At 37.8% G+C, this 26,474-nt stretch overlaps 1 protein-coding gene across 4 annotated transcripts in view; it reads right to left on the bottom strand.

The window, feature by feature from the left end:
• The window catches only part of MTMR1 (myotubularin related protein 1), a 63,203-nt gene that overhangs the window by 23,340 nt on the left and 13,389 nt on the right, over window positions 1-26,474 (bottom strand). For all 4 annotated transcript variants that reach the window (XM_012658368.1, XM_012658371.1, XM_012658370.1 and 1 more), the window contains exons 3-9: window positions 13,889-13,964; window positions 8,194-8,288; window positions 7,729-7,836; window positions 4,698-4,799; window positions 4,305-4,388; window positions 3,181-3,330; window positions 1,746-1,934 (exon numbers count right to left, since the gene is read on the bottom strand). In XM_012658368.1, coding sequence (XP_012513822.1) covers window positions 1,746-1,934; window positions 3,181-3,330; window positions 4,305-4,388; window positions 4,698-4,799; window positions 7,729-7,836; window positions 8,194-8,288; window positions 13,889-13,964 — 804 coding nt within the window. The remainder of the gene's footprint in view (window positions 1-1,745; window positions 1,935-3,180; window positions 3,331-4,304; window positions 4,389-4,697; window positions 4,800-7,728; window positions 7,837-8,193; window positions 8,289-13,888; window positions 13,965-26,474) is intronic.

Genomic DNA, 26,474 nt, shown 5'->3' with positions numbered 1-26,474 from the left:
TGATGTCATGTAGGTCGAGAATGTAGCTGGCCACTCTGAGGTCAATACCAAATGCTTTCTCAAGGACAGGCACTGTTCTGGGCCTATTACAGTATTTCCTTATTTAACCTTCACATCCACTCTAGGAAGTAGGTAATACTGTCATTCTCATTTTAGAAAGGAGACAATCATGCAGGGGTGGGGAACGTGCAGCCTTCTGACTTCAAGATTTTTGTTCTTTTTTAGGCACCAAAGGAGGCAAGAAAAGCTTCATCTTTCTCTGCTGCACCCCTGTTAATGAAAGCATCTGTTCTGTAAAATTTGGATTCAGTCAAAAGGCCGCACTCAAGGATCCAGAAGGCCATGTGGATATTTTGTGCAGCTACTTGTTCGATATGTGTCTCTCCTACTAAGCTGAACAGTTGGCCACAGCTATCCCCAGTGTGTAGTAGAATGTCTAGCCCACGTAGGTACTCTAGTACTGAGAGAAGATGGCTGAGTACACATCTGATGGCCTGTTTGCTCTTTGAAGTATTATAGAAGGTAATGGCTTCTCCCGAGGGCCAGATGGGAAAGGTAGGAGGCTGGCTTTTTCGAGATTGTTGTCAATGATGGCATAATCATTGAGTAAAGAAAAGGAGCAAGCTGACAAGAGAAACAAAGCTGGACTCACAAGCACTGCTGAGGGGGACACTGGAGAGAGGGATTACCACATGCCCTTAGACATCTTCCTTCTTGCCACTCTTGCGCATGATATGCACTGCCACACAGTTGGACAGGTACTCATGCTGCTTAGAATGCCCTGCCCATCTATGCCACTGACCATGCAAAGCCAGATCAAATGGCACCTCCTTTGTGAAGCCCTACCTAACTCCACATGCAGGGCTAGCCAATGCCCCTCTGGCTCGCCCGGTTCATCAAGCTTACACCTCCTACAGATAGCACCTCACTGGTCTGTTTTTGAATTTCCCCCAGCACCTTGCCCCTAGTGGGTACTCATTAGATTTGTGCTACCCAAGTATCATTTTACAAGTAGGCCTGAGATGGTAAGGGCTGTCATCACCTTTCTAACACCTGAAATTACTTGAGAAGAAGGCAAAGTCCTCTGAACTACCAAATGCTTGCCTGCAGCAACATAGTCAGAAAGTCATTCATGGGAAATAGAAATGATTCAAATCAGAGCCTTTGCTATTCAGATAGTAGGTACTGCAGGCTTGACTTCATAGCTTTTGCTAGATACAAAGGACCCTATCCTCTGCAGCCAGCAAAGATCAAATGGGAGCTGTTTGCAGAGGTGTTTAGATCATGTCTTGTTGTCACCTGACATACAGTACCAGTGCTCCATGTGATTTATGGAAACTTTGTATATTTGCAGTTTCACATGTCTGATTCCATTCTAAAAGAGCTTCAGAACAGGTATGAATTAATCAAGTAATCACTATATTTCTTAAAGGGACTTCCAAGGACCTCACAATTATTTTGTTAAAATACTTAATCCTGGAGATGATAATTCTCTTTCCAGGTCTTTGCTTAATTGATTCAGCAGACAGGATTGTGGGGAAGCAAAGAAGAGACACCATCCCAACCCCCATGAAACACCAAACATAGCCCACAGAGTATATACCGGGGAGCAACAGCTCTGGACTCCTCCAAAAGGTTCTAACTTCAGTGATGAGGAATTCAACAAGTTAGTCAAACCACATAATGATTTACAGACAGTACATATGAAAATATCCTGTGTTCCTGGAATGCTATCGAAAAAGTACCTTGTTGGTATCAGCGACACTGTTTTGTCGAGCATCAAAGATGATGAGTTTGTGTGACTGTGCATTAGCGTCCATTATTGTTTGTAAGTATTTTTCATCCTCTTTGCAGCGTTTATCATTGGGACCCACGAGTGGCTGGCTGCAACGGGTAATCGTTGCCTGACTTTCTGGATGAATCCACGACAACACCTAGTGTTTTTAAGCGACAAATATTAGCATAGTTCTTCAAGCAATGCATGCTCTAATTACTTGGTAGGAAAAACAAGTTCCCTTCTCAAGCACAATCTCTTCTGCATATTTTCCTCAAAGGTGAGAGTGGGCAGGCCAATCACAGAGTATACTGGCCATGGGACTCAATGTTTTGGTCAGGTTGAAACAAGTCTGACTAGATGAGCTCTAAAAATTCCCTTCTACCTCCAAAAATCTATGATTCTAAGCAAAACAAAACCTAAGGCAAACTGTTACTAAAATCTAGCACCATGCCTATTTGATTGACTGGTTTTATCATCTCCTAATTTAAAAAACATCTTTGAGCTCTCTGGGAGGCCGAGGCAGGCGGATTGTTTGAGCTCAGGAGTTCGAAACCAGCCTGAGCAAGAGCGAGACCCTGCCTCTACTAAAATTAGAAAGAAATTAATCGGCCAACTAAAAATATATAGAAAAAATTAGCCGGGCATGGTGGCGCATGCCTGTAGTCCCAGCTACTTGGGAGGCTGGGGCAGTAGGATCGCTTGAGCCCAGGAGTTTGAGGTTGCTGTGAGCTAGGCTGACGCCATGGCACTCACTCTAGCCAGGGCAACAGAGTGAGACTCTGTCTCAAAAAAAAAAAAAAAAAAAAAAAAAAAAAAAAATCTTTGTATCCCGACAACAACATATGTGGCAGGGGCAGGACAAAATGAATATATAGTTTCTTATAAAATCTAAAACTCTGCCACCAAAACTCCTACTTTCCTCCAGTGTCCAAGTGACTCAGGATTATACCAGGTGCAAACTCCAGGCTCAAACCATCACTCCCCACTGGCTGCTATTACTTCCATAACAGTGTTCCTCCCTTGCAGCTATAGCATTCCACTCAGCATCTAAGAAAGGACACATCTCCTCTAGGATGAGTCGGTAAAAACAGCAATGTCAATTGGTAACGCAATAGTGTGGTGACTCTTTCTTGCTACTCCTTTGTTATTCTCTACTACATTTTGAGAGCATGACTTAAGTTATCCTTGCACTTAGTAACAAGAAATCATACAAGAGGGAGACATAACAAACAAATTGCTTATATAATTACGTATTTCTTCGGAAGCAAAGATGTGTTCAGGTTTAAAAGCTTATTTTTTTACTTTCTATTTTTATTCACTAGATTCTTTTTAGTCTTGCATCTTTCCATATTAGATCTAACACAGTATATGTTTCTATCTAAATGACAGTATTTATTACTTACAGGGACTCTGCCTTTTGCTCGAAAGGCTGCCACTTTTGAAAGGTCATCATCTTTTACACTAGTTGGCACAACAATGACAGCAGGGTAGGTGTCACAGAACTCATAATTACTGTTAATTTTGGATATTTTCCAACTCTCATTTGGCAAGCCCTGCAGGGTATTGGAGAGGAAGGAAGAGGGCGAAAAGCATGCTTTTACACTTTGAAAACACACTAAGTATGAACCACATCCATTTCTTATTTTCAACTAAAATCCATTTATAATTTGTTGTTGTTACTTAAAGTTAATATATTTATCTGGTATAACCCATTTCGCAGATATTTCTAAAAATCTAATGATGCATAAGAATTTCCAAGTCATACTAAAATATGAAAATTATACACTAGAATCCCAGGTCTATATATTTCTTGTCCTATTTTCTATAAAGAATGAGTTTAGTGTTATTCTTTATTTTATTTTTTTTGATATTTTTTATTTCAGCATGTTACGGCGGTACAAATGTTGAGGATATTGCTTTGCCCTACCCGAGTCAGAGCTTCAAGCATGTCCATCCCCCAGGAGTTTAATTTTATTCTTGAAAACATCCCTGAAAGTCCTTTAGAAACACAGATGTTTCTTACAAATGTCTAAAATAAGTGCGATGAAACATTATACCAAATATAAGGTAAAGACAAAAGTTAAATGTCATGAAAATAAGATCTTATTGGAATAACTTGAAGCTGACAATGCACTAAAGGGTTCCCAGACCCAGGAACACCATATCAGACTGATGTAGTCACAACATATGCTTCAATTCTAACTTAAGTCAGTTGTTTGGATCCTTACTCATCAACTCCTTACCAGTACATCTAATAAAAGCCATCTGGCAGATTTAGTTTTTAAACCCCTGTCCTTGAGTCTCACTTGCCCTCTGGAAACAAGATGAGCAAAGAGTGACAGAGTTGAAGGTTTGGTATTGGGAGAAGAAGGCCTCCAGGAGATGGAGAACCTAACAAGCTGGAGAAGTTACACCTATGCGCAACTTGCTTGACAAAGTTTCTTCTCCACCACTGTATTTGTAGCCTTCCAGAAAAGAAAAAGATGCTCAACCTATTATTTTCAGTTTGATAAGCAACATACTTTACCTGTCTCTTATATTCAGATACTGGATCATAAACTTTCCAGCCATTAATTGGAAATTTTTCTTTATAGTTGAATGCAAATAGTGCCTGGATATAAAAACCACAAAATACATGTCAGTATCTCTTTTTTACATCATATACTCAATATTAAAGCTTTTAATTCTGGTAAGAGCTTAATGTATTAAGATTTCTATTTTCTGTAAATTTTGAAGCAACAAATTAGCAGCTTTTCTTAATCACTGCACAGAACTGAAATATTCCAAATATTCTAATATTAGTTACCAATAGAGGAAAAAAAGAGATAAAGAAAACCTCTGGAAAAACAATTAAACATAAAATTTGGGAACCCACCCCCCACAAATACATGCAAAAAAAGGTTTACTTTGGTGTATTTACCTGCCCATTGGAAAGGGGAAATGCATGTTTGTTGAGGTTTTCGAATATCCCTAGTTTACTCTGTTCTTCCTGTTTGTAAGCAAGTCGTAAGTTCCTCATATCCTGTTAAACAATTAGCAAAACTCAGTTACTCAACATATATTGAGCACCTAGGAGCCAGATACCATACCATAGATCAGTAAATATTTTTATTCATTTCTCATTTTATATTCTATCTTCTATATTCAATTTAACAACAATACCTGCAATAAGATAAAAAAGAAATTGAGAAAACTGGAACAAAGGGGACATATGCAGGGAAAAGTTCATCAGATCGAACCAAGAATAAGGCTCATACACAAAAGTTGTGCCAACAAGTCCTGTGCACTTACTTGCTAAAGGTGTGCTAAGGAATGAATTGTGCTTTTTAAGCTGGCAAAAGAGTCAGTTATAGAATTCACACCATCCATAAAACAGAAATGTGGCAGACGCTTCTCCCCTGCACACTCACAGAAAGGACTCTGGATCATGTAGACTGTGCCCTCAGTAACATCCTAATAGACATATAATGCTGTTTCTCCAGACCACAGTTTCTTAAACTGCCCCCAATGCAAGCTGAAGGCCAAAAACCCAAGCACAAGTCAGCAGGAATGATTCCCCTAAGGCCAGCTCTGATGGTATGGTTTCTTCCCGGGACAGTGTTTTGAGAAGTACCTCTCAACGTTTTAAAATCTATGCCCCTGTTAAACACAAAACCTCATTCTTCTTTAACATTATATGAAATTTGAAAATATGACAACAAACTAAAGCAAAAGCAATTTGAGAAGTGAAGTTATTGTTATATTATTTATAACAGCAAAAGAATGGAAATAACCTAAATGTCCATCAATAGGGGCCAGCTAAGGTAAACTACAGTACAGCTAATGGAATCTTAAAGAGCTGTTAAAAACAAGCAGCAGCTCTTATATGTATTGACATAAAGAAGTTCCAAGATGTATTGTTAAGGAAAAAAAGAAAGGAGTAGAATAGTATATATGATATACTACTATTTATATTTTCAAGGAAAGACTACACACATATACATGTATGGTCTTTAGTGTATCTTTGGAGGGGTACATTAGAAATTGGTAACAGTGGGTGCCTAAAAGGAGTGGAACAGGGTGGCTGGGTGTTGAGTGGAGGGAGATTTATTTTTTACCATATACAGCTTTTGTACCTCTTGAATTATGTATGACCTGTTAAAATCAATTAACCCTATACCTTGCAAGGTTCTTAGGCATGAGCTGAGAGGGTTGGCAGGCATGGCCTTAGTAATTCTAGGCTAGAGAACATTTAAAGGAGTTGTTAGAAAATGCTCACCGCAGCCATAAAAATATCTTTGTAAAACAGCTACAGGACACCTGCCTAAGTAACATAATTTCCTGACTTGCTCTCCCTCCAAGCTACGCTGGCTACACACATATACCTCAGTAGCTAACTGAGCTGACTTACTATTTAGGATTGCCTAGAAAGAGAAGCATTACAAGCAAAGACAGAGCATGTGCAAAGATCCTGGTGTGTGTGTGGCAGGGGGAAAGAGAGGGTATGAGATGAGTATGAGCAACTACAGGAAAGCCAACATGACTGGGATGGCAAGAATGAGAAGAGGGCAGGCAGCTCAAGATGAGGCTGCAAAGGAAATAAGTCAGGCTCAGACACATGGGGTCTTGATAAGGAGTTTTCCTTTAGCCTAAGGATAATGGGAAACTACTCAAGATTTGGAAGGTGAATGACATACTTCAAAATTGCAGAACTGATCAAGTCACTCCCCTCTGCTTTAAGTTCTGTAACTGCTTGCCATTGTTCTGCACATGGAACCCTGCCTGAGAAGGACAACTAGAATTTACCAAAGGAGACAACTGCCACATAGCGCCTAATGTGAGTCTAGTAAGCCATTCATGATCTGGAAGAGCAAAGGGTTCTCTGAAAAGCTGGATTCCAGTGCAGTCTTGTATCAACCAGAGGGCGCTGTCCTCATAGATCTGATCAAAGCAAATAGATCAACAGGAATCCAAACCCAAAATTTGGAAGGAGACTTGATTCTTTAGGCAAGATCTTTCCTGGTACTTCAGGTAGGGTTTTTAGTAAATTGTATTACATGAGGTAAAGTCATTGGGAATAAAACATCAGTAAGAGTGTTTCTTAAATGATTTCATGATTAAAGTAATCATATATATTTCTACTTAACTGTTGGAGGAAGGGTTCAAAATCAAAAATAAGTACAGCTCAAGATGAAAATTCCAACATAGCCAAGGAATTTAGTTGCATTTTTAATCACAGAATTTATAAAACATTGCTGTCCCTTTAGGGAGTCTTTGATCAGCCACTGTTCTGAAGAATAGTCTTAAAACAACAAACTGGAAAAATATATTGGTCTCTGCTTTCCACTTGATTTCTCTGAGATGTAACAAATAATGTCAGCACTTACGTTATATGTCCAGGTTATTTAGAAAAATAGTCAGCCCTCTGTATCCATGGGTTCCACATACATGGAGTCAAACAACCATAGATGGAAAATATTTGGAAAAGAATGAATGGCTGCATCTGTACTGAGCATGCATACACTTTTTTCTTGTCATTATTCCCTAAACAATACAGTATAACAACTATTTAGCTAGCATTTACATTGTATTAAGTATTATAAGTAATCTAAGATGATTTAAAGTATACAGGAGAATGTATGTAGGCTATATGCAAACACTATACCATTTTATATAAGGGACGTAAACATTCGTGAATTTTGGCATATGCCGGGGGTGAGGGGGTCCTGGAACCAATCCCCCATGGATGCTGAGGGATGACTATACTTCAAAAGAAAATAAAAGGCTTACTTCAAGGGGTTACACAATGGTTTGAATTTGTTGATATGAGATTTGAAGAGGTCACTGTCCTGAAAGCATGCAAGTTACTAACAGCACAAATTAATCCACTGTCCAAAGACCATGAAGAATGAGTCAGAAAAAGTTCTGAGCCTATCATCCCCTTTTAGCTTTCACTGGTGTTTGTACTATACCTTGCACACGATCTCTATGCCACAAGAATTATCTCCATGGCTCTGTGCTCCAATCTTCTCAACTCTGCTGATCACTCCAAGGGGAACATCAAGGATGAAATGTGGATCCTAGGTTTAAAATTAACGCCTATCAGTCAACTGAGTTTTCATATCTTAAGTCTTTGCTGGGTTACAAAACATGTTTGTTTACTTTGCATTTCCTCTGTGTCCCAGCTAATATACTGAAGTCTGATTTATAGCATGCATTAGGAAGTATATATTGAGAGTACAATGAAATTTTCCCTTCAAGTTAAGTGGTACCTTAACAGCCTTTTTTTCAAGATACAAAATCTGTTTGCAAATGTGCACACCTTAAAACCCAACCTTTGGCTATCTCAGGGTGATGGGATTTTAGGAGATTTTTTACCTTTTTCTTCTAGTGTTCCAAAGTGTTTTTAAAAATAAAATACACTTTTAAAAACTCACCCTCTCTACACTTTTGAAGTACATCTTAAAGTCCGTCACTGTCAGGGTTCCACTCACTGCTCCCATAAATGGGCAGATATACATGACATCTTTCACTGAAAGAAAAAACCCAAAATAGCAACCACTGCCATAGACTTGTGCTTTAATAAATCTTAACATGAGTTTCCAAACATATATATATTTGTGATTCCAGTTTTCTAGAAATTTTAAATAGAAGAATTATAGCAATTGTTATTTTAAATAAAGACACAGATGGACAGTCTTCTAATATATTTCAATTTTTTAAACAAAATTCTGATTTGCTACTTAATGAAGTTTTAAGTAAAAGGCGTCATATGTTACATTTTGTCATTACTTTTCCATGTAGTTAACATTTTCCCTGGGTGATAAATTAATCATATTCAAAACATTAAACTCTGAAGACCCTAAGCTACCATTTCATAAATTGCTGCAACTTAAAACTAATGAAAGCTAAATGCTGTCCTCTAACACATCTCCAAAGGAAACTACTTTACAGATGACAAAAAGTAGAACCACATCAATTAAGTGGAAAAAGACTTGTTTCAAATTCCTTATCAATTTTAATTTTCTTTTGGTTAATATCAAAGTGTACAATGTATTTAATTCCCATGAACATTAAATAGCTCACATCTAGCACAAATACACATCTTCATGATTTTCCCAAAGTTCCATTCCATTGGAATGACAGGAACATACATCGCTACAGATGTGTCCAAGTGAGACAATGAAGGTAGTAAAGTTGTCATTCAGCCAAGTTCTCAAAACACTTCATTTAAACTTTTCTAGAGCTTGTTATGTACTGAGTGCCCTCTATTGTTAGGGTTCGAGGTATAACTGGACACAGTTCCTGCCTATAAGCAGGCCATGACTCATGAGAGATACTATACAGAAAAATCACCATTATACTATAGCCTGATAAATGCTATAATAATGATGTGTACACAAAGTGATAAAAGCTCAGAAAAGGATCAATTTCACTCAGCAGGAAAGCGGGTAGGGGGAAAGAGAGATGAAACGGAAGAAGGAAAGAGTAGCACACTGCTAGAGGTCAGTATGGCTGGATCAAAGGGGATAGTGAAAATGATGGAATATGAGGCCAGAGAGGTTGAGGTTGAGGCAGTGAGTGGATCAGGAAGTGCTTTCATAGGATACTAAGGCATTATTATCATTATCCTTGAAAGGTAATTGACTTTTTACACAAGAATAAAAACAATGTATTGTGGAGTTTATAACATATGTAAACATAAAATAGATGACAACAATAGCATAAAGGCTGGGAGCGGACAAGTGGTAGTCTACTATTATAAAGTTCTTATGCTACATATGAAGCAGCATAAACTTATTTGAAAGTAGACGTAAAGCAATCAGCAAAATAACAAAATGAAGAATTATAGTTAATATGTAAACATAGGACATAAAATGGAATCCTATAAAGTACTCAATTCAACCAAAAAAAGAGGAAAAAGAGAACAAAGAACAAATGGGACAAAGAAAAAACACTTATCAAGATGATAGATTTAAACCTAATTATATTAATTATATAAAATGTAAAAGGTCTAAACACCCCAATTTAAAGGCAGAGATTATCAAATTGAAGATAAAAGAAAGACCCAACTATATGTGGCCTGAAAAAGACCTACTTTAAACAGAAAGACACGAATAGTTTGAAATTCAAAGGATGAAAACACCTTTGCAATTCAAAAGTATGCTAATATTAACTAAAAAAAAAGCTGTAATGTCTATAATATCAGGCAAAGTAGATTTCAGAGCAAACCATATTACCAGGACTAAAGAAGGTCGTTTCATAATAATATAGGGGCCAATTCATCAGAAGGACATAATAATCCTAAACATTTATGTACCTAATAACCAAGCTTCAAAATACATGAAGCAAAACTGATAGAACTGTAAGGAGGAACAGACACATCCACAATTATAGGCAGATTTCAAAACCCCTCTCTCAATAATTGATAGAAGTAGACAGAAAATGAGTAAGGAACACAGAAGACTTAAAACACCACCATCGACAAAACCTAACTGACGTTTATAGAACACTACTTAACAACAGCAGAAAACACATTCTTTTCCAGTGCACACAGAACATTTACCAAAAGAGACCATATTCTGGGCCATAATAGAAGTCTTGATAAATATAAAAATATTTAAGTCATACAAAGTATCTTTTCCGAACACAATGAAAGTAGAACTCAATAACAAGAGAATTTGGGAAATTCACAAATATGTGGCAATTAAACAACACATTCCTAAATAACACAAGGGTCAAAGAAGAAATCGAAAGGGAAATTCAAAAGCATTTTCAACTGAATAAAAATAAAAAACACAAGGTCATAATTGGTGAGATGCTGCTAAAGTAGCACTTGGAAGAAATGCCTATACTAGAAAAGAACAAAGGTCTCAAATCAATGACTGCAAGAAGAAGAGTGAATTAAACCCAAAGCAAGCAGAAGACAGGAAATAATAAAGATCAAAGTAGAAATCAATGAAATAGAAAACAAAGAAAATAATAAAACCAAAAGCTAATTCTTCGAGAAGATCGATAAAATTGATAAACTTCTAGCCAGACTGACCAGGGGGAAAAAAAAGAGAGAAGACATGCACATTAACTATCAGAAATGAGAAAGGGTGATGTCACTACAAATTCTACAGATATTAAAGGAATAAAGAAATATGATAACTAATAATTTGACAACTTAGATTAAATGGACAAATTCCTAGGAAGACAAACTACCAAAGAAGGAAAAAACCACCTAAATATTCCTATAACTACTAAAGAAATTAAAATTATAGTTAAAACCTTCCCACAAGGAAAACTCAAGGTCCAGGTGGCTTCACTGGTAAACTCTACCAAATAGTCAAGGACGAAAAACTCTTCTTGATAGAAGTAGACAGAAAATGAAGAGGAAGGGGGGAAGGAGGGAAGGAAGAGGGGAAGGGAGAGGAAGGAGGGGAGAAAGGGGGAGGGGGAGGAAGGAAGTGGGGAGGAAACTGAGGAAGAGAGAATAATTCTCAATTCATTCTATGAAGCCAGCATTACTCTGACACCAAAATCTGACAAAGCCATTACAAGAAAACCTCAGACCAATCTCTCTCAGACCAATATCTCTTATAAATATTGATGCAAAATAATATTTTAATAAAAAATAATAAATCAATACCAGCAATATATAAAATGAATACATAATAAGCAAGTTGAGTTTATCCTGGGAATGCAAGGCTGATTTAACATTCAAAAATTAATTGATGTAATCTACCATATTAAAGAAGAAAAATTACAGGATTATATCAATAGATACAGAAAGAGCATTTTACAAAACCTAACATCCATTCCTGATAAAAACTCTCAGCAAACTAGAAGGGAACTTCCTGAACATGACAAAGGGCATCCACAAAAAACCTACAGGCTAACATCATAGCTAATGATGAAAGATCAAAACCTTTCCCAAGCTTTCCCAACCATACAAGAATGTCTGCTCTTACCTGTTCTCTTTTAGTATTATACTGGAGGTTCAAGCAAGAGCAGCAAAGCAAAAAAAAAAAAAAGGGGGGGGGGCATTCAGATTGGAAAGGAAGAACTGGAATGCTCATACACGGCTGGTGGGAACATGTACTGGTACAATGTACAACCACTTTGGAAAACACTTAGCAACTTCTTAAACTAACTATATACCTACCATATGATTCAGCCACTCCATTCCTTAGGTATTTACCCAAGAGAAAAGGAAATACACATCCATACAGACTTGCATATTAATGTTCATTGCAGCTTTATTTGTAGTGCCAAACAGTAGAAACCCAAATATTCACCAACAGATGAAGGGATAAGCAAACTGTCATGTATCCATACAATGGAATTATGTTCAGCAATAAAAAGGAATAACTGTTAACCTATGCCATGATATGGATGAATATCAAAATAATTGTTTGATTGGAAGAATCTAGACAGCAAAAAGAACATACTCTATGATTACATTTCTATAAAACAGCAGAAAATATAAACTAGTGTATAGTGCTTGGGGAAGGGGGAAATGGCATGGGAGGGAGGGATTATAAAGGGGCATAAAGAAATAGAAACTTCTGGGAGGTGATGGATATGTTCATTACCTTGACTATGACGATGGTTTCCCAGGTATATACCGTCAAAACTCTTCACATTCTGACAATGACAAACTGAAATAATACTCCATAGGGAATACTTTACAATGACCTATTTTAACACTCTGCCTCCAGGAATATATTTTATTTAAAAGCAGAGGTTAATTTACTTACCCTTTGCAAGCCACTGGAGGAGCATAAGGCATACTTATTTGCTTAAGGACTTGCAGATGTTCTTAACATCTAACTCTAAGATATTTCCAGTAACGGATTGGAATGGGGTCAGGTGGGAGCTTCCTTGTCTCTGAGCTCTGTTTCCACAGTGAAAGGAAAAGCAAACAGGAGAGAGTGAGAACTGGGACCACACCTGGATCCACTGAAGCCTTCTCTTCTTACTAGGACAACTGTGAGCTTGCAATCCAAGCTTTTGTAATACTCCCTGCTAATTCAAAATGTGTCTTTGATGTAGAAAGTGATCAACCTAGACCAGCTCTAATCTCTTCTAAGTTAATTTTGGCCCACTGATAAAGATAAAAATAAAGTTAAAAAAGAAAACCTTCTTCACATTGTACACTTAAAATCTGTGAGGTTCACTGTCTGGAAAAGCAGCAGGCATATGACATAATTAGCTCTGCATTTTAAACAGATCATTGAGAAAGCAGCATGTGAGCAGGGCTAGAACAACACCCACCCAGAGAAGGAACAGAGAGGCCAGAGGACATACAGAAGAGAATGAAGTCCCAGAACCCAAGGAAAGAAAGAATTTCAAAACCAAGGACAAGGATAGGATAAGCATGGTCCAGAGGCAGAGACTAGGATATGCAGCAGTAGCAGTTGTTTGGAGGTTCTGGTAGGAGAGCCCAGCTACTCAAACGTTCTTGACACAAATGATCATACTCTGAGACTGAACACACATCTTTGGGAGGGAGCCACGAAGGAAAAAGGAAACACTCAGCCTAGAGAGCCAGACTGTCCAATTCAACCAATTGAAAAGATGAAAAAGTCACACCCAGCTGTCCCTCTCATCTACCCATGGCACAATCAACTGCCTCCTGAAAGGCCTGGCAAACACCATGGAGGACTGTGGGAGCCCTCATGTCACCACCATCATAAGCCAGCATGGCAACACATGCCTTTTTCTTGCACTAAAATTGTACTTTTGGGAATCTTATAAGCCATTAAAATTTCCTTGCCAAGTTCTCAAAACTGTTATTAAAATATGATATGGATCTTCTATCAATACATTTTTCTTACACTGAAGGATTCCAACAAAGCAGTGAACTGACATTACATTGAGTGTCTGATCAGCTTCCAGTTCATCACAAAAAGTCAGGCCCTTCTGTTGGAAATGCCATCAGATACTCAATCGGAGCTTAATAGGATCCTCTATAATTTTCTGTTAGGTCATGATAACACTAATAAGAATGAATAGATCGAGTACATTTGTCCCCTAATTAAATTGGTCTGGCTGATCTCCAGCAAATACATCACCTGTGTTGGAAAATAAAGGGCCATTTCGTTTTATGGATTTCTATAAGCAAAGTGTACACATTAAACTTACCAATGGCTTTAATTGATTCTCCTGGAAAAAGTGGTGCTTCTTCCATCTGTGCCAGCTTATTTCCATCCCTTAGAGCCTGGGGAAGAATCAAACAGGAGTAACTCTCACTTTCCATCTGCATACCTGAGAAGAATTTTGGTGTTCTGTGCTGTCGCTATAAACGTGCAAATGTAAGCCCCCTTCCCCTTAAAAGACAATTTCAAAGCTTAGCATCACAGGACATCATGCTGCATATTCTAGCAAATTGTTACAACATATTTAAATTTCACAGTTAGAAAGCATTAATACAGAAATGGCTTGACATGACAGATAAATACTATAATTACTACATAGATAGCTATCATAAGGTGCCTCTAGAATTTGGAAATAAGGTCACAAAAAGGTTACCTTCTGAGCGTGAAACTAATACAAATAAAATCAACACTAGATATGGGTGCTTAACTAGCTGTAGAAATAACCTAGCCTATGAGATAGTTTGGGAAAGCCCGAAGTCTAATTAAAATAACTAGGGAATGCTTTCAGGAGAATATATAATTAAGGAAAGCCCTAGGCTTTGGTACTGAAGCCAGTTACCTGTGTGTGTGTGTGCACGCACACACACAGGTGGACAAGGGACATGAAGACTGAGATTGTCAGTGTTTGCCCAGAGTACTCTCTCATCTGGCAGACAAGAGTATTTCAATCCATACTGCAGAGCAGGGTGTGTTCATCAGGCATCTCCCCAAGCCAATTCACTCTGCACTCATTTCACACTCACCAAGAAAATTGCTAGTGATTTACTAGGTTTTTTGGCTACCATTTTACTAGGAAAAGGATGCCATGAATGGCTGGAAAGACACATTACCACATTTTTAAATGACCAGATTGGTACCACAGCCCAGTAGCCAGTCTCTTGTTAGTCTAGTTGGATAGTGCTGGATAACTCAGGGCAAGTGAGAAAATGGTGTTCTTGAACTACAAAGCTAGGGACAAGAGCCTGAACTCGGGGCCTATTCCAAGGTACCGCCACCCACTATGAGATGCTGCCAAGGAAACCAGTCACTTTCTCCTTGGCGTTTCTGACTTAATGTGTCATGAATAAGAATAAGGTGATCATAACCCCAGCGATTCCCAAGCTGTCTTTCATAAATCATTAGTTTCCCAAGAGACGTGACTAAGTCTTTTTGTTGTTGTTAAGTTTGGAAAATGCTGGGTTAAACAAAACAAGTTAAGCTGTTTTTTTAGCGAGACAAGTCTTTAGTGTGTTAATGTACACTGAATCAGCAAGAGGGCGCTAGAGTATAATGCATTTCTCATACCTAGTTTATCAGGGACTGCTTTTTCCAAGGAACACCTGTTAACATCGGAGGCCACTAGTGTTCAGTGGAAAACAAGTCGGACAATATCAAGTTTTCAGCATAATTTTGTAAAGCAAAGTATTTTAAAATGGATGTCTTTTATAATTCTAAGTTATTGAAAATTCAACATAAACTATTTTTCAAGTTATCAGAATATGTCAATATGTTTTATTAAAGGGACTTACTTAATGGTCAATTTAGAAACACTAGTAGTTTCATCAAATTTTATAAGATACAGGAAAAAAGTCAAACTATAAATAGCAAAATTAATGCTAAATGTTCATCAGAGGTATGTCTGTTCTCTACTGGGAGAGCACAAAATGACATGGTCCTTCCTCCTCATCAAAAGATACATGGTTAAAATAATATAGATTAGCAGTCATCATTACCTCCAAACAACTTATTCAATTTAAAATTTTCATCTACATTGTTTTTAAAGATAGTTTCAGCCAAAATTTTTTTGGGGAATTAACACATTAAAGGGGATGTGGAGAACAATTTATGGCTTCAATTTTATACTCACATCTGATTTGGAAATATATCTCTTATACAATAAAGCCTAAACCAACATATTTTTAAATGTCCAGTTTTAGAAACACTAAAAGATCTTAATAGAAGCCTTAATTTGAGTCTGCTTTAATTTGTTGCCTAAACTAGTGACTAATTTTATAACATAGTTAGAAAGTGAGAAAGCTATTTTAATCAATATCGGAGGTTTAATTTACTTCAAATATTATATTGTTAAAGCTTATTTTAATGGCTAAATATTACTATATATCATACAGAATTTCTCAACTTATATTTTAAAATAAATGGAGATTATTTTGAAATATACTTACTAACACAAACTACTGTAATCAACTGAATCTGGAGCGGATTGGGAAGATATGGCTCACTTTAAGTTTTAGAGCAAGCAACAAACATTTTAAAGTCCTCAACCCAGGACTAGCTAACAAAATGTTGCAGATGGGAGATGGAGGTGATTTGGACCATTTTAAGAATGCACAAGGCTCTCAAGATAGAGGCTGAAAATCAAACTTTTTTTTTTTCTTTTCCCATAGTCATGTCAAGTTTGGCTTGAAACATCTGTGCATTTATATGAGGCATGAATGTGTTGGTGAGACATAGTAAGACGAACTTCTCACTAGTGATAATTAAATCTGGGACATGCTTTGTAAATGATGAAAAAGCAACTATCAGAATGAAACGAATGATCTGACTGCTTCAGATTTCCCCACAAAAGGTTCATTTTGTAAAAGAAACACATTTAGCTTTAGCATAGGAGCTTAAGAGGAGAATAGTTTTTAAAGGCTTGTTGTTTTGTTTGTTTTGGTGAGTACAGCAGATTCCCTTTTATAAAACTGGTGTTAGGAGATGGGACTCACACTTACGCTATATTAAGCTTTTACTGTAACTACCAGGTTACACACGACATAATTTGACCCTTGATTTATCCAACCCATGTTCAGCACAATCAAAGGATGGAATATTTTTGCCAACTAAATTTGATCTCATAAACACACCTATTCCTCTTGGTGCCTTTGCTCAAAGGTTGCCCAGCTGAGGAATTCCCTCTGATAAGCTTATCCCAACCTTGTTCCAGTGACCCTGAAGGTCCAGCTGACATCTGCCAGCTCCCTGAGTTTGTCCCTGAGGGCTCCAGCCACCTGGATGACCCTGGCCTCTCCCACTACTTTTCTCCTCCACCTAAATCTAAGCTGCCAGGTGGATAGTTTATATAATGGCTGCATGCCAAAAGCGGTGGTTTTCAAACTGGGCTCAAGATGCTTCCAGGGTCACTAAAGGAGGGTAGGGCTGAGTGGTGGCAGACAAATACACAGCTGAGCATCTGTGGCTTGCCATGCTTCCCTGAAGCTGCTCTTCTATTGATTTCACATACTGAATTTCTACACAAGCACTGGGGAAAGTACTGCTGCTTTAGAAAACTCCAGCAAGGGTCTAAAGGTACTGAGCAAAGAGTAAACACTGGACAATACCCAGTGAATAATTCCGTGTTCTGATTAATAAATATAAAATATATGTACTCATTATATAAATACCTACAAGGTACCAGGTACCATACTGGGCACAGACCATATAAATTTGAATAAAGCAACGTCCGCACCTTCAAGTGGCACCCTTAGCATGTGTATCTGTCCCCTCTATGTCTTTGGAAAGGGACTGCAGAATCCTACAGTGATGGAGGGTCATTAAACTCATCAATAACCCTAACTGGGGAAACAAAGAAGCACAGATGAACAAATTTCTGGTTGACAAAATGTTGGATAAACCAATTTTTGCAAATAATGTCATGATGGAATCTACCAAATTTGAACAGGAGGGCACTATTGTAGTGGTAAAAGCATCTGGAAAGCTTTGCTTATCATCTGGAAATCTAGTATGAAATGGCTTCTAAATACATGATCTGTAGCTACAAACAGATGAACACGTAGAACTTGCCACCTGATCAGCTTCAGCTTCAGAAGGGTAGCCATTGTGTTCTTCCTGAATCTCCTGCACAGCACCAGGTGCATGGACAAGAAAAGGCAAAGAGGAGAAAGAGAAACACGTGCAAACAGACAGGTGAAAGGACAGAATTTCTTTTTTAAAGAGACAGTAAGCATGTAAAAGTCGACACACCTTTCACGGCTTTGCAAATCACAACATTTTCCCCCTTGGAGTTAAGGAAATAACGTGTAGGCCATCTATAGCATCCTCAGCCTAAAATGGAGTATCTATTCTGTGTTTGTCTTGGGGTAGAAAAATGAAAAGCAAACAAACATCACAGATTTCAAAGAATGCACTATCTTTTTAAAAATCAAGCAATACTATAGCATATAGCAAAGAAAAATAACAGGCACATAATGTACTCACAGAAAATAAAGCATCCACAGAAACCAGGTAAAGGGCAAAGTCAAGCCAAAATACAAAGGCCATTCATAGGCATGTATTTGAAACACAGTAAGTATTCAAATACTCTAAAGAACTATTATATTGCCCAGGGATCAATTCCACTGCATGCATGCAAATATCACATGCTAGAGATTTTACATATATATATATATGTACACACACACACACACACAAATGTTATTGCTTCTTGCTAATGTGATTTATGAATCAATATCACATTAAATATTTCTAATTACTTTAACAACATGCTTCAAAGAAACAGCTAAGAGGTCACACAGCCTTATTTAAATTTTTTCCAATCCCTTTAAAGGTATATTGTTCTTAATTTTTTCATAAATTTTTTTAAACTTTAAAAATTGGACTTTTATTTCAGCAGGTGGTATAAAGAATATGCATACTGAAGACAAGACTACAACTCCTTTCTAAAGTTGTATCAAGTCTCTGAAGCATAAAATATCAAAATTTGGCACAGAGACATTTTTGCTCCATGACACTTTGGTTCTAATGACTATATTTCTTAAAAAGGCAACTAGTGAAGAAACAGTAAAAGTTTTAAAAGAATTTACTATTTCCCACCTTTTGTTTTTGTCAATAAAGTACAATAACTACTTATCACATTTTTATACTTTATCCTCAGATTTAATTTAGCACACAGTTGGCACAGCTACCCTTCAAGGCAGTGTAATTTTTTTTTTTTTTTTTTTTTTTGAGACAGAGTCTCACTGTGTTGCCCTGGCTAGAGTGCCGTGGTGTCATCCTAGCTCACAGCAATCTCAAACTCCTGGGCTCAAGCGATCCTACTGCCTCAGCCTCCCGAGAAGCTGGGACTACAGGCATGCGCCACCATGCCCGGCTAATTTTTTCTATATATTTTTAGTTGTCCAATTAATTTCTTTCTATTTTTAGTAGAGACGGGGTCTCGCTCTTGCTCAGGCTGGTTTCGAGCTCCTGAGCTCAAACAATCCACCCACCTTGGCCTCCCAGAGAGCTACGATTACAGGCGTGAGCCACCGCGCCCGGCCAAGGCAGCGTAATTTTTAAATGCAGCCAGTTTTCGAAATTTCCTTTTTTAAATACAAGGAAAATCTAATCATTCTTTGCTTTAAAATTTTAAAAACAGAAAAGTGAACAAAAAAAACCCCATACATTTCAAAGTCATGCAAGTGTAAAGCCAAACAGCAATATTTAACAATGTGAATTGATGAAATAAAATTATTTCCACAAGCAAAAGAAAACATGGTGAAAACAAGATTAAACAAAGGTAAACCGACTAAGAATTGGATTTAACCTTCTTATTTTTGTACTACTTCATTGGCCTTAATAAAATTAAAAATTTAAAACTGAAATCATTAAATGATACTGTCAAAATCCACATTGTTTTAATTTAATGAAAATAGGTTAATTTTCAATATCTGATACTAAGGTCTAAATGCATGCACGTTACCAATCTTTGTCTTGCTTTATGAATACTCTGAAATAAAGGGAAGGAAAATCATGAGGAAAATATAAGCTATAATTTACTGTATCTGCATTTTTAAAAATACTAACGGGGATTGATTTTGCAAACTTTATCTTTAAAATTAGCACTTCTGCTTTTTGGATTCAACATGCAAACAGAAACATGACTTGAAATTTTACTTAGATAGGACAGACAGCTGATCACTTTTTAGGGGGTTGTTGAATTCTTTAGCATGAATTACATGACAAACAAGGTTAAAAGAGGCCTCAGTAGGCCTAGCCTTATAACCCCTGCCATGAATATCCATTTGGTCATAATTCACCTAGTACAACGAAAGTCAGTATTGTACATTGGTAACAATTTCAGCATCCTGCCCTCACACACACTGGCTTTTATTGCACATAAAAACATTGTAACAAATAAAGCATTTCTAGTGAACACTTAAAGCTATGACACAGCAGAGCAAATTCATCTGAGTGACTCATAAAAACTCGAGAGGGTAAAGAACACTAAATAGACTAAGTGTTCAATAAAACACAGACACACACAAGGAGGAGGCCCATCTGCCAAAAGCCAAATAGCCTTACCCTTATATCAGGCCTCCTGAAAACCTGTTAGTTAAAATACAGAACATCATCATCATGGACACATTACTATTGACCTGTGAAAGATGCCGTTAAGTTCAACAGCCCATTCCCTAAGAAACATCATAATCCTCTAAATAAAAACAACGAGATCAATCCTAACACATTTGTCCTCTAAGTTTCATTCAACATCAAATCAATCCTAACACATTTGTCCTATGATTTTCAGGGAAGTCTATGATTTGGAGAAACATGTTGCCCTTAGGCTAAGACTAACTACATTATTTTTAAACACAAAGCCCTCTGTCAAGTGCTATTACAACAGGCTGTGAACAGGCTGTGTTTAAAAAGTTCATTTGTGTTTCTGCTGGAAATACTGATGCATTTTCCCCATAGAAACAATGATATAAAAAGGCAGTTATGTGCCCGAGCCAGCCCACAAAAACCAAACCAAAAAACCACAGTAACCCCCACATTGGACCCAGAGCACAGCTCAGCTCTAGCATTAATGATATCACAAAACTGAGTTAACCACAAAACTTAGTCTGGTTTCTATTGAAATGACATCTCCAATTCATACTCTGGACTCCAGAACTAAAGCCGCTCTAGGGAGAGCAGGGCACCTGCTCCCGTCCCAGCACCACCGTGTGGTAAAGGGGAAGCTCCAGGTGGGAAGCGGTAGTGGCTGGTCCTGGAGGGGGGAAGTCAAGCTTTATTCAATCGGGACACTGATTTCAGGAACATTTTTCCTGTGCCTGTGAATCCTTACTGAACACGCAGCATATACGTTCAGAAAGCCCTGGTCAGAGGAATCAGCCCACAGAATGGATGGAACTTTTTTTTTTTTTTTTTTAATAGCCAGCTCCAGTTAGCATCACCCACATCAGTAGGGATGGAACTTTCGAAAAGTAAATAGTTGTAATGGTCTAGGGAAAACTTTAATCATCTCTGTTCCCCATTCCAATGTCTGAAATCCTACCATCTAACCACTAAATATTCCATTAAAAAAAAGAAAAAAATCACTGGAGGTTCTTATTAGCTTGATGGTTTCATTTAGGATGCATAAGATCACCTGAATATGAAGATACAGACTTCAAAAATATTGTATCATTAAAAGAAAATACTCCTTGAAGTCAAAAAGATATTCTGAATTAAGTGATGCCGTAGCTCAATTGAGAATTAAAGCCCGTACAAAAGTTACTAAACATAGACTATTTAGACTAAGAAATTTAAATCTGGCTTTTTGGGGGGGGGGGATTTGTTTATCTTTGTGGTGCTGGTTTCACGTATGTCAAAACTTATCAAATTATTTTAAATATCTGAAGTTTATCATTTATTTACTACTCAAAAAAGTTGGCAAAAATGTAATAATACATGCTTATAATTAAAAAAACTCAAAACAGAAAGTCTCCCAGAGCTTCATACACCAGTGCCAACCATATTCACTAAACTTGTTTTTAATTCTTCTGAGGATTGCTTCCACCACTACAAATATGGTTACACCTCTATTTCTTACCTTGTCAAACTTAAACAGTGTTTATTGTCCTCCTATCTTAATACGTGAGAAAATAAACTCTCAAACTACTACCTTCCTCTTCCCAATCTCTGCTGATTGAAATTTTAATTTTTAGTTCTGTTGTTTTCCTTCAGCAGCAGCTGCATAAGAAATGCTCATGACTTTTATGTTCCAGACACTCTTTTAAGCACTTTAGTAACTCATTTTATTCTCAGAACAACCTTATGAGATACAAACTATTATTGGCCCCATTTTTTGATGGGAAAACCAAGGCAGAGTTAAGTAACCTGGCTGAGTTCAAGGTGGCAGAGCAAGTATTAACACTGAAACCCTGGCAGTCTGGCTCTGAATTTGTACTCTGAACAACTCTGCTGTGCTGCTTAGCATGGTGTCTTTACAGTCAACCCATTTAAACTATAGCCCCAAACCCTATTGTGACTGCTCAAATGTACACCTCTCTTAACTCCCTTCAGGTTTGTTGAAGAAATCAACACCACTCTCCCTTCCTCCACCTCCCTACCTCCAAACCTTCTTTCCAGCATGCTATATTATTTTCACACTTGTTCTATAACTACAATTAATGTTTTCATGCTTTTTCTATCAATTGCTAGTAAAAATCAAATACTAAAAAACAGCATTCACAATAAAATCTTTATGGCTACACTGTCCACTGCAGAACCAAATAGTGCCATTGACAAACCTCATATGTGGGAGATATAATTCCTTGTCAATAAGCCTTTGCTATTGGAAGGAGAAACTAACTTGAAAGTTTAGAAGGGGTGAGATTATAAACCGCTTTTAAAATCACATAATTCTGTACCTACTGTAATGAAATTCTCAATGTTCTTGACATGAAAGGGAGAAGGCCAATGGAGGCTTATCCGAAAGTCTCTAAGTTAATACCTATGTGTTGTTTCTCTCTGGTTCATTTTGCCCCTCTCCTGAAATAAGCCACTTCAGGCACACACAGAAGTTCACTTTCCCCTTGAATCTGTTTCTGATGGAAGCCAGAGAGAATAGCGGTTTTAAGTCAGGAGGCCTGGGGGCCAGCTCTCACTGGGGATACGGGACTTCCTAATGCCTATACTCTGGGCCTCAGTTTCTACAAATAAAATGAGGTGTGTCTGCATGGCTCTGACCAGTTCTAAAATCCAAGAAGTCAAATTATCTAAGCCTCATTAAAAGACTTAAAGTATCTCCCAAAGCAAGGTTTAAGGAGGCAAATTGGCATAGTAGTTTAAAAAATGTGCTCTGGAGTCAAATCCTGGCTCCACCACTTACTTACTGGCCACAAGACCTTGGATGAGCCACACACCCCTCAGAGTCGTAGTCTCCTCTTCTCTAAACCGGCAATGCTAAGTGCACCTCTCCCCCAGGTTACTGGGAGGGTTAATCAGTTAAGATAATTGTACCTGGGGTGGATAAGTAACTTTTTTGAGTTGATGGGTCTCAGCTACCCCAACTTGTACAACTATCTAGACATGTCCAACATCCCCTCCCTCAACTCCTACACATGCCAAAAACCTATGAGAAGGTGTAAAAAAGTTGATAGTGATCTTAATCTATTTAACAAAGCAAGCATAATGCCCAAAAGTTAACTAAAAATTTACCTACCCTTATCACACTCTAAATGGCTTTTACTGAATCAAGAACAAACAAAAAAAATTAAATTAGTATGAAAGTTTGTATTGGGGGTAAAACTCCCTTCCTCTGTCCTTGGGTTTCCTTGATGTCAGCTTTAGGGCACTGCCAAGAAGAGAGGCGAGGGCTTCTGCTGACCACCCATTTTGGGTCGATTTGGGTAAAGGGAGCCGGCATGCTCCACTTTACCCCTCTGGGATATGTCTTCTAGACAAACCCTGAGGGTATAGCCTGTTCTCCTCAGCCTGTGGGGAGTTCCCCTGTGTGGGCACTGCCTCAAGAGAGGCCGCAGTAGTCCAGGGCTGCCTTTGGGTGCATTTGTTTAATTCTGGAATGACAGATGAGGCAGCCCACCTAAGCCAGGCCCTCCAAGCCAGCTTTCATCAATTAATAAAGCTGATACGTTGGTTTAAATCTGTTTGGCTCCTCTCTTAGTTCTTGATAAGGTAACAGGTGACATCCCTAAATCCTCAACAATGTGAAAGTATTTCAGAAAGTTTTCAAACACAGCCAGCATTACAAATAACAACAAGCAGTTGCTGAAGGCTTATTTTATACCAGGTACCATGCTACTTATGCTTTAGATGTGTTATCTAAACCCTCCCAGTCACCCATATTTCAAATGAGGAAACTGAGGCAGTGAGAGGCAAGGTGACTTGCCCTAGGCCACACAACTAGCAACAGCAGAGCAAGGATTCAAACTCAAGCTGGCTGGCTTTAGCGAGTATGCTCTTGACCTCGACACAGTCCCACCTAGGTCTATTTCCCTTGTTGAGGGGAGCTGACAAAGGCCCTCAACTCTAACTCCCAGAGCACCCTGCTCCAGCCCCCTCTCTCCTCTCACCACACCTTGTCTACATGTCTATTTTAACACTCACCACAGACCAACTTTGCCTGATTATGACTTCCATGCAGCCCAGCCTGGCCCCTGGCACATAATAGGTGCTCACCTTATGTTTCTGGATGGAAGTGGATTAGTGTTCAGCAATTACAACACACTCCTGTATTTGTTTTTACACATATAAATTTCTGTAGAGTAATAGTGTGTAGTAAGTGAGCGTTTGTATGTATTTCTTTCCTATGTTGCCCTATTTAATATATTCAATCTCTGCTATAATACACATTATACAGATGAGGATGCCGAGGCTTAATAAAGCTAAATAATTTGTTAGGCAGCAACTCAGTTACGGGGTAAAGTGCTCTAACTCCAAATTTTATGACCTTTTGAATAAATCACATAAGAAAATTCTAAGTCAAATAAATTTCAATTTTTTATAAATGAGTTATCTTTGAACTTATACCTCAAAAGGCTTCTTTTCAAAAAAAAGATTGTAATATTGGAATAAAACCACCATTTTCTATCTTAGGTATAAAGCCTATAAATAAAATAATTTTGCTTTGGCAATCAGATCACTAGAAGATGAGTTAAAAAAAGGTTTTACCCTGCTAAGCAGTTTGATCTGTTAGGTCAGGAGATGGTTGTACTTGCTGTAGTAAAACTGAGCATGTTTGTTGGCGTCTCAATAACCAGAACTCTACACAGGTTAGTATTCACCAGCTGGCTTGAGTCAGAGGCCAAATACAGGCCAATACAAATCTCAAAATAGTCAAACAATCTTCCTGTTACACTTTTTAACAAGGTCATCAGAATACAACTGTGGTCTTTGGGAAATTAGCCACACCTGAACTTTGTCTGATACCCTTCAAACCCTGACCTAAACACTCCATAAAGCCCCTCCAGGAAACGTGGAGAATGAGCTGTTTAATCCCAACCTGGCTGAAGTATGCCAGCCTAATTTCCACTTTCAAAAGGAATGAGTAGGCGGGGCGTGGCGGCTCAAGCCTGTAATTCCAGCACCCTAGTAGGCCGAGGCAGGCGGATCACTTGAGCTCAGGTGTTCGAAACCAGCCTAAGCAAGATCAAGACCCCGTCTCTACTAAAAATAGAAAAATTAGCCAGGCACATGCACAGGCCTGTAGTCCCAGCTACTTGGGGAGGCTGAGGCAGGTGGATCCCTTGAGCACAGGTTGAGCGGTTGCAGTGAGCTATGATGACGCCATTGCACTGCAGCCTGGGTGACAGAGAGAGATGCTGTCTCAAAAAAAAAAAAAAAAAAAGGAATGAGTATATCTGTAATTCAACTAGAAGGATAACAGTTGACATCCTTTTTGTTAACTAAATTCTAACATCTTTATTAGCATAACTGTATTTTTCATTTAAACAATACTTCTGGTATATCATGATTGTTATAAACACTAACTATAATACAAAATTTATTTTACATGCAATATAATTCTATAGCAGTCTATAAAAATCTTGACTTTTTCAAGATTTTTTCAACTTTTGAGATAATTGTAGACTCACATGCAATAGTAGACTCACATGCAAATAATACAGAAATTCCATGTACCCGTCACCTAATTTCCTGAATGGTAGCATATTACCAAAGCTACAGTACAATATCCGAACCAGGATATTGACATTGACACAATCAAGATGCAGAACAATTTCCTCACCACAGGGATCCCTACTGTTGCTCTTTTCTAGCCACGTCCACTACCCTCTCTGTTTCCCCACTTCTTGGCCCCTGGCAACCACTAATCTGTCTTCATTTCTATAATTTTGCCATTTGAAGGATGTTATATAAAGGAAATAATACAGTATTTAACCTTTCAGTATTGACATTTTTTACTCAGCCTAATTCTCTTAAGTTTCACCCAAGTTGCTATGTGTGTATTTTTCTTTTTATTGTTGAGTAATATTCCATGGTATGGATGTACCACAGTTTAACAATGTACCTGTTGAAGAATATCTGGGTTGCTTCCTGTTTTTAGCTATTATGAATAAAGCTGTTAAAAACATTCGTGTACCGGTTTTTATGTGAACATAAGATTTCATTTCTCTGGGAAAAATGCCCAGGAGTACAATTGCTGAGTAGGGTAGCTGCACATTCACTTTAAGAAACTGCCAAATTGTTTTCCACAGTGGCTGTACCATTTTATATTCCCACCAGCAAGGAATGGATGATCTAGTTTCTCCACATTTGGTATTGCCACTGTTTTTTTAAATTCTAGCCATAGGTAAGTAGTGATATCTCATTGTGACTTTAATTTGTATTGCTATTAGGTAATGATG

The sequence above is a fragment of the Propithecus coquereli genome, unplaced genomic scaffold (assembly GCF_000956105.1).
Source record: "Propithecus coquereli isolate 6110/MARCELLA unplaced genomic scaffold, Pcoq_1.0 Scaffold583, whole genome shotgun sequence".
In the NCBI taxonomy this organism is placed as follows: Eukaryota; Metazoa; Chordata; class Mammalia; order Primates; family Indriidae; genus Propithecus; species Propithecus coquereli.
Note: the sequence above shows the minus strand (reverse complement) of the source record. Positions and strands in the feature narration are given on the sequence as shown.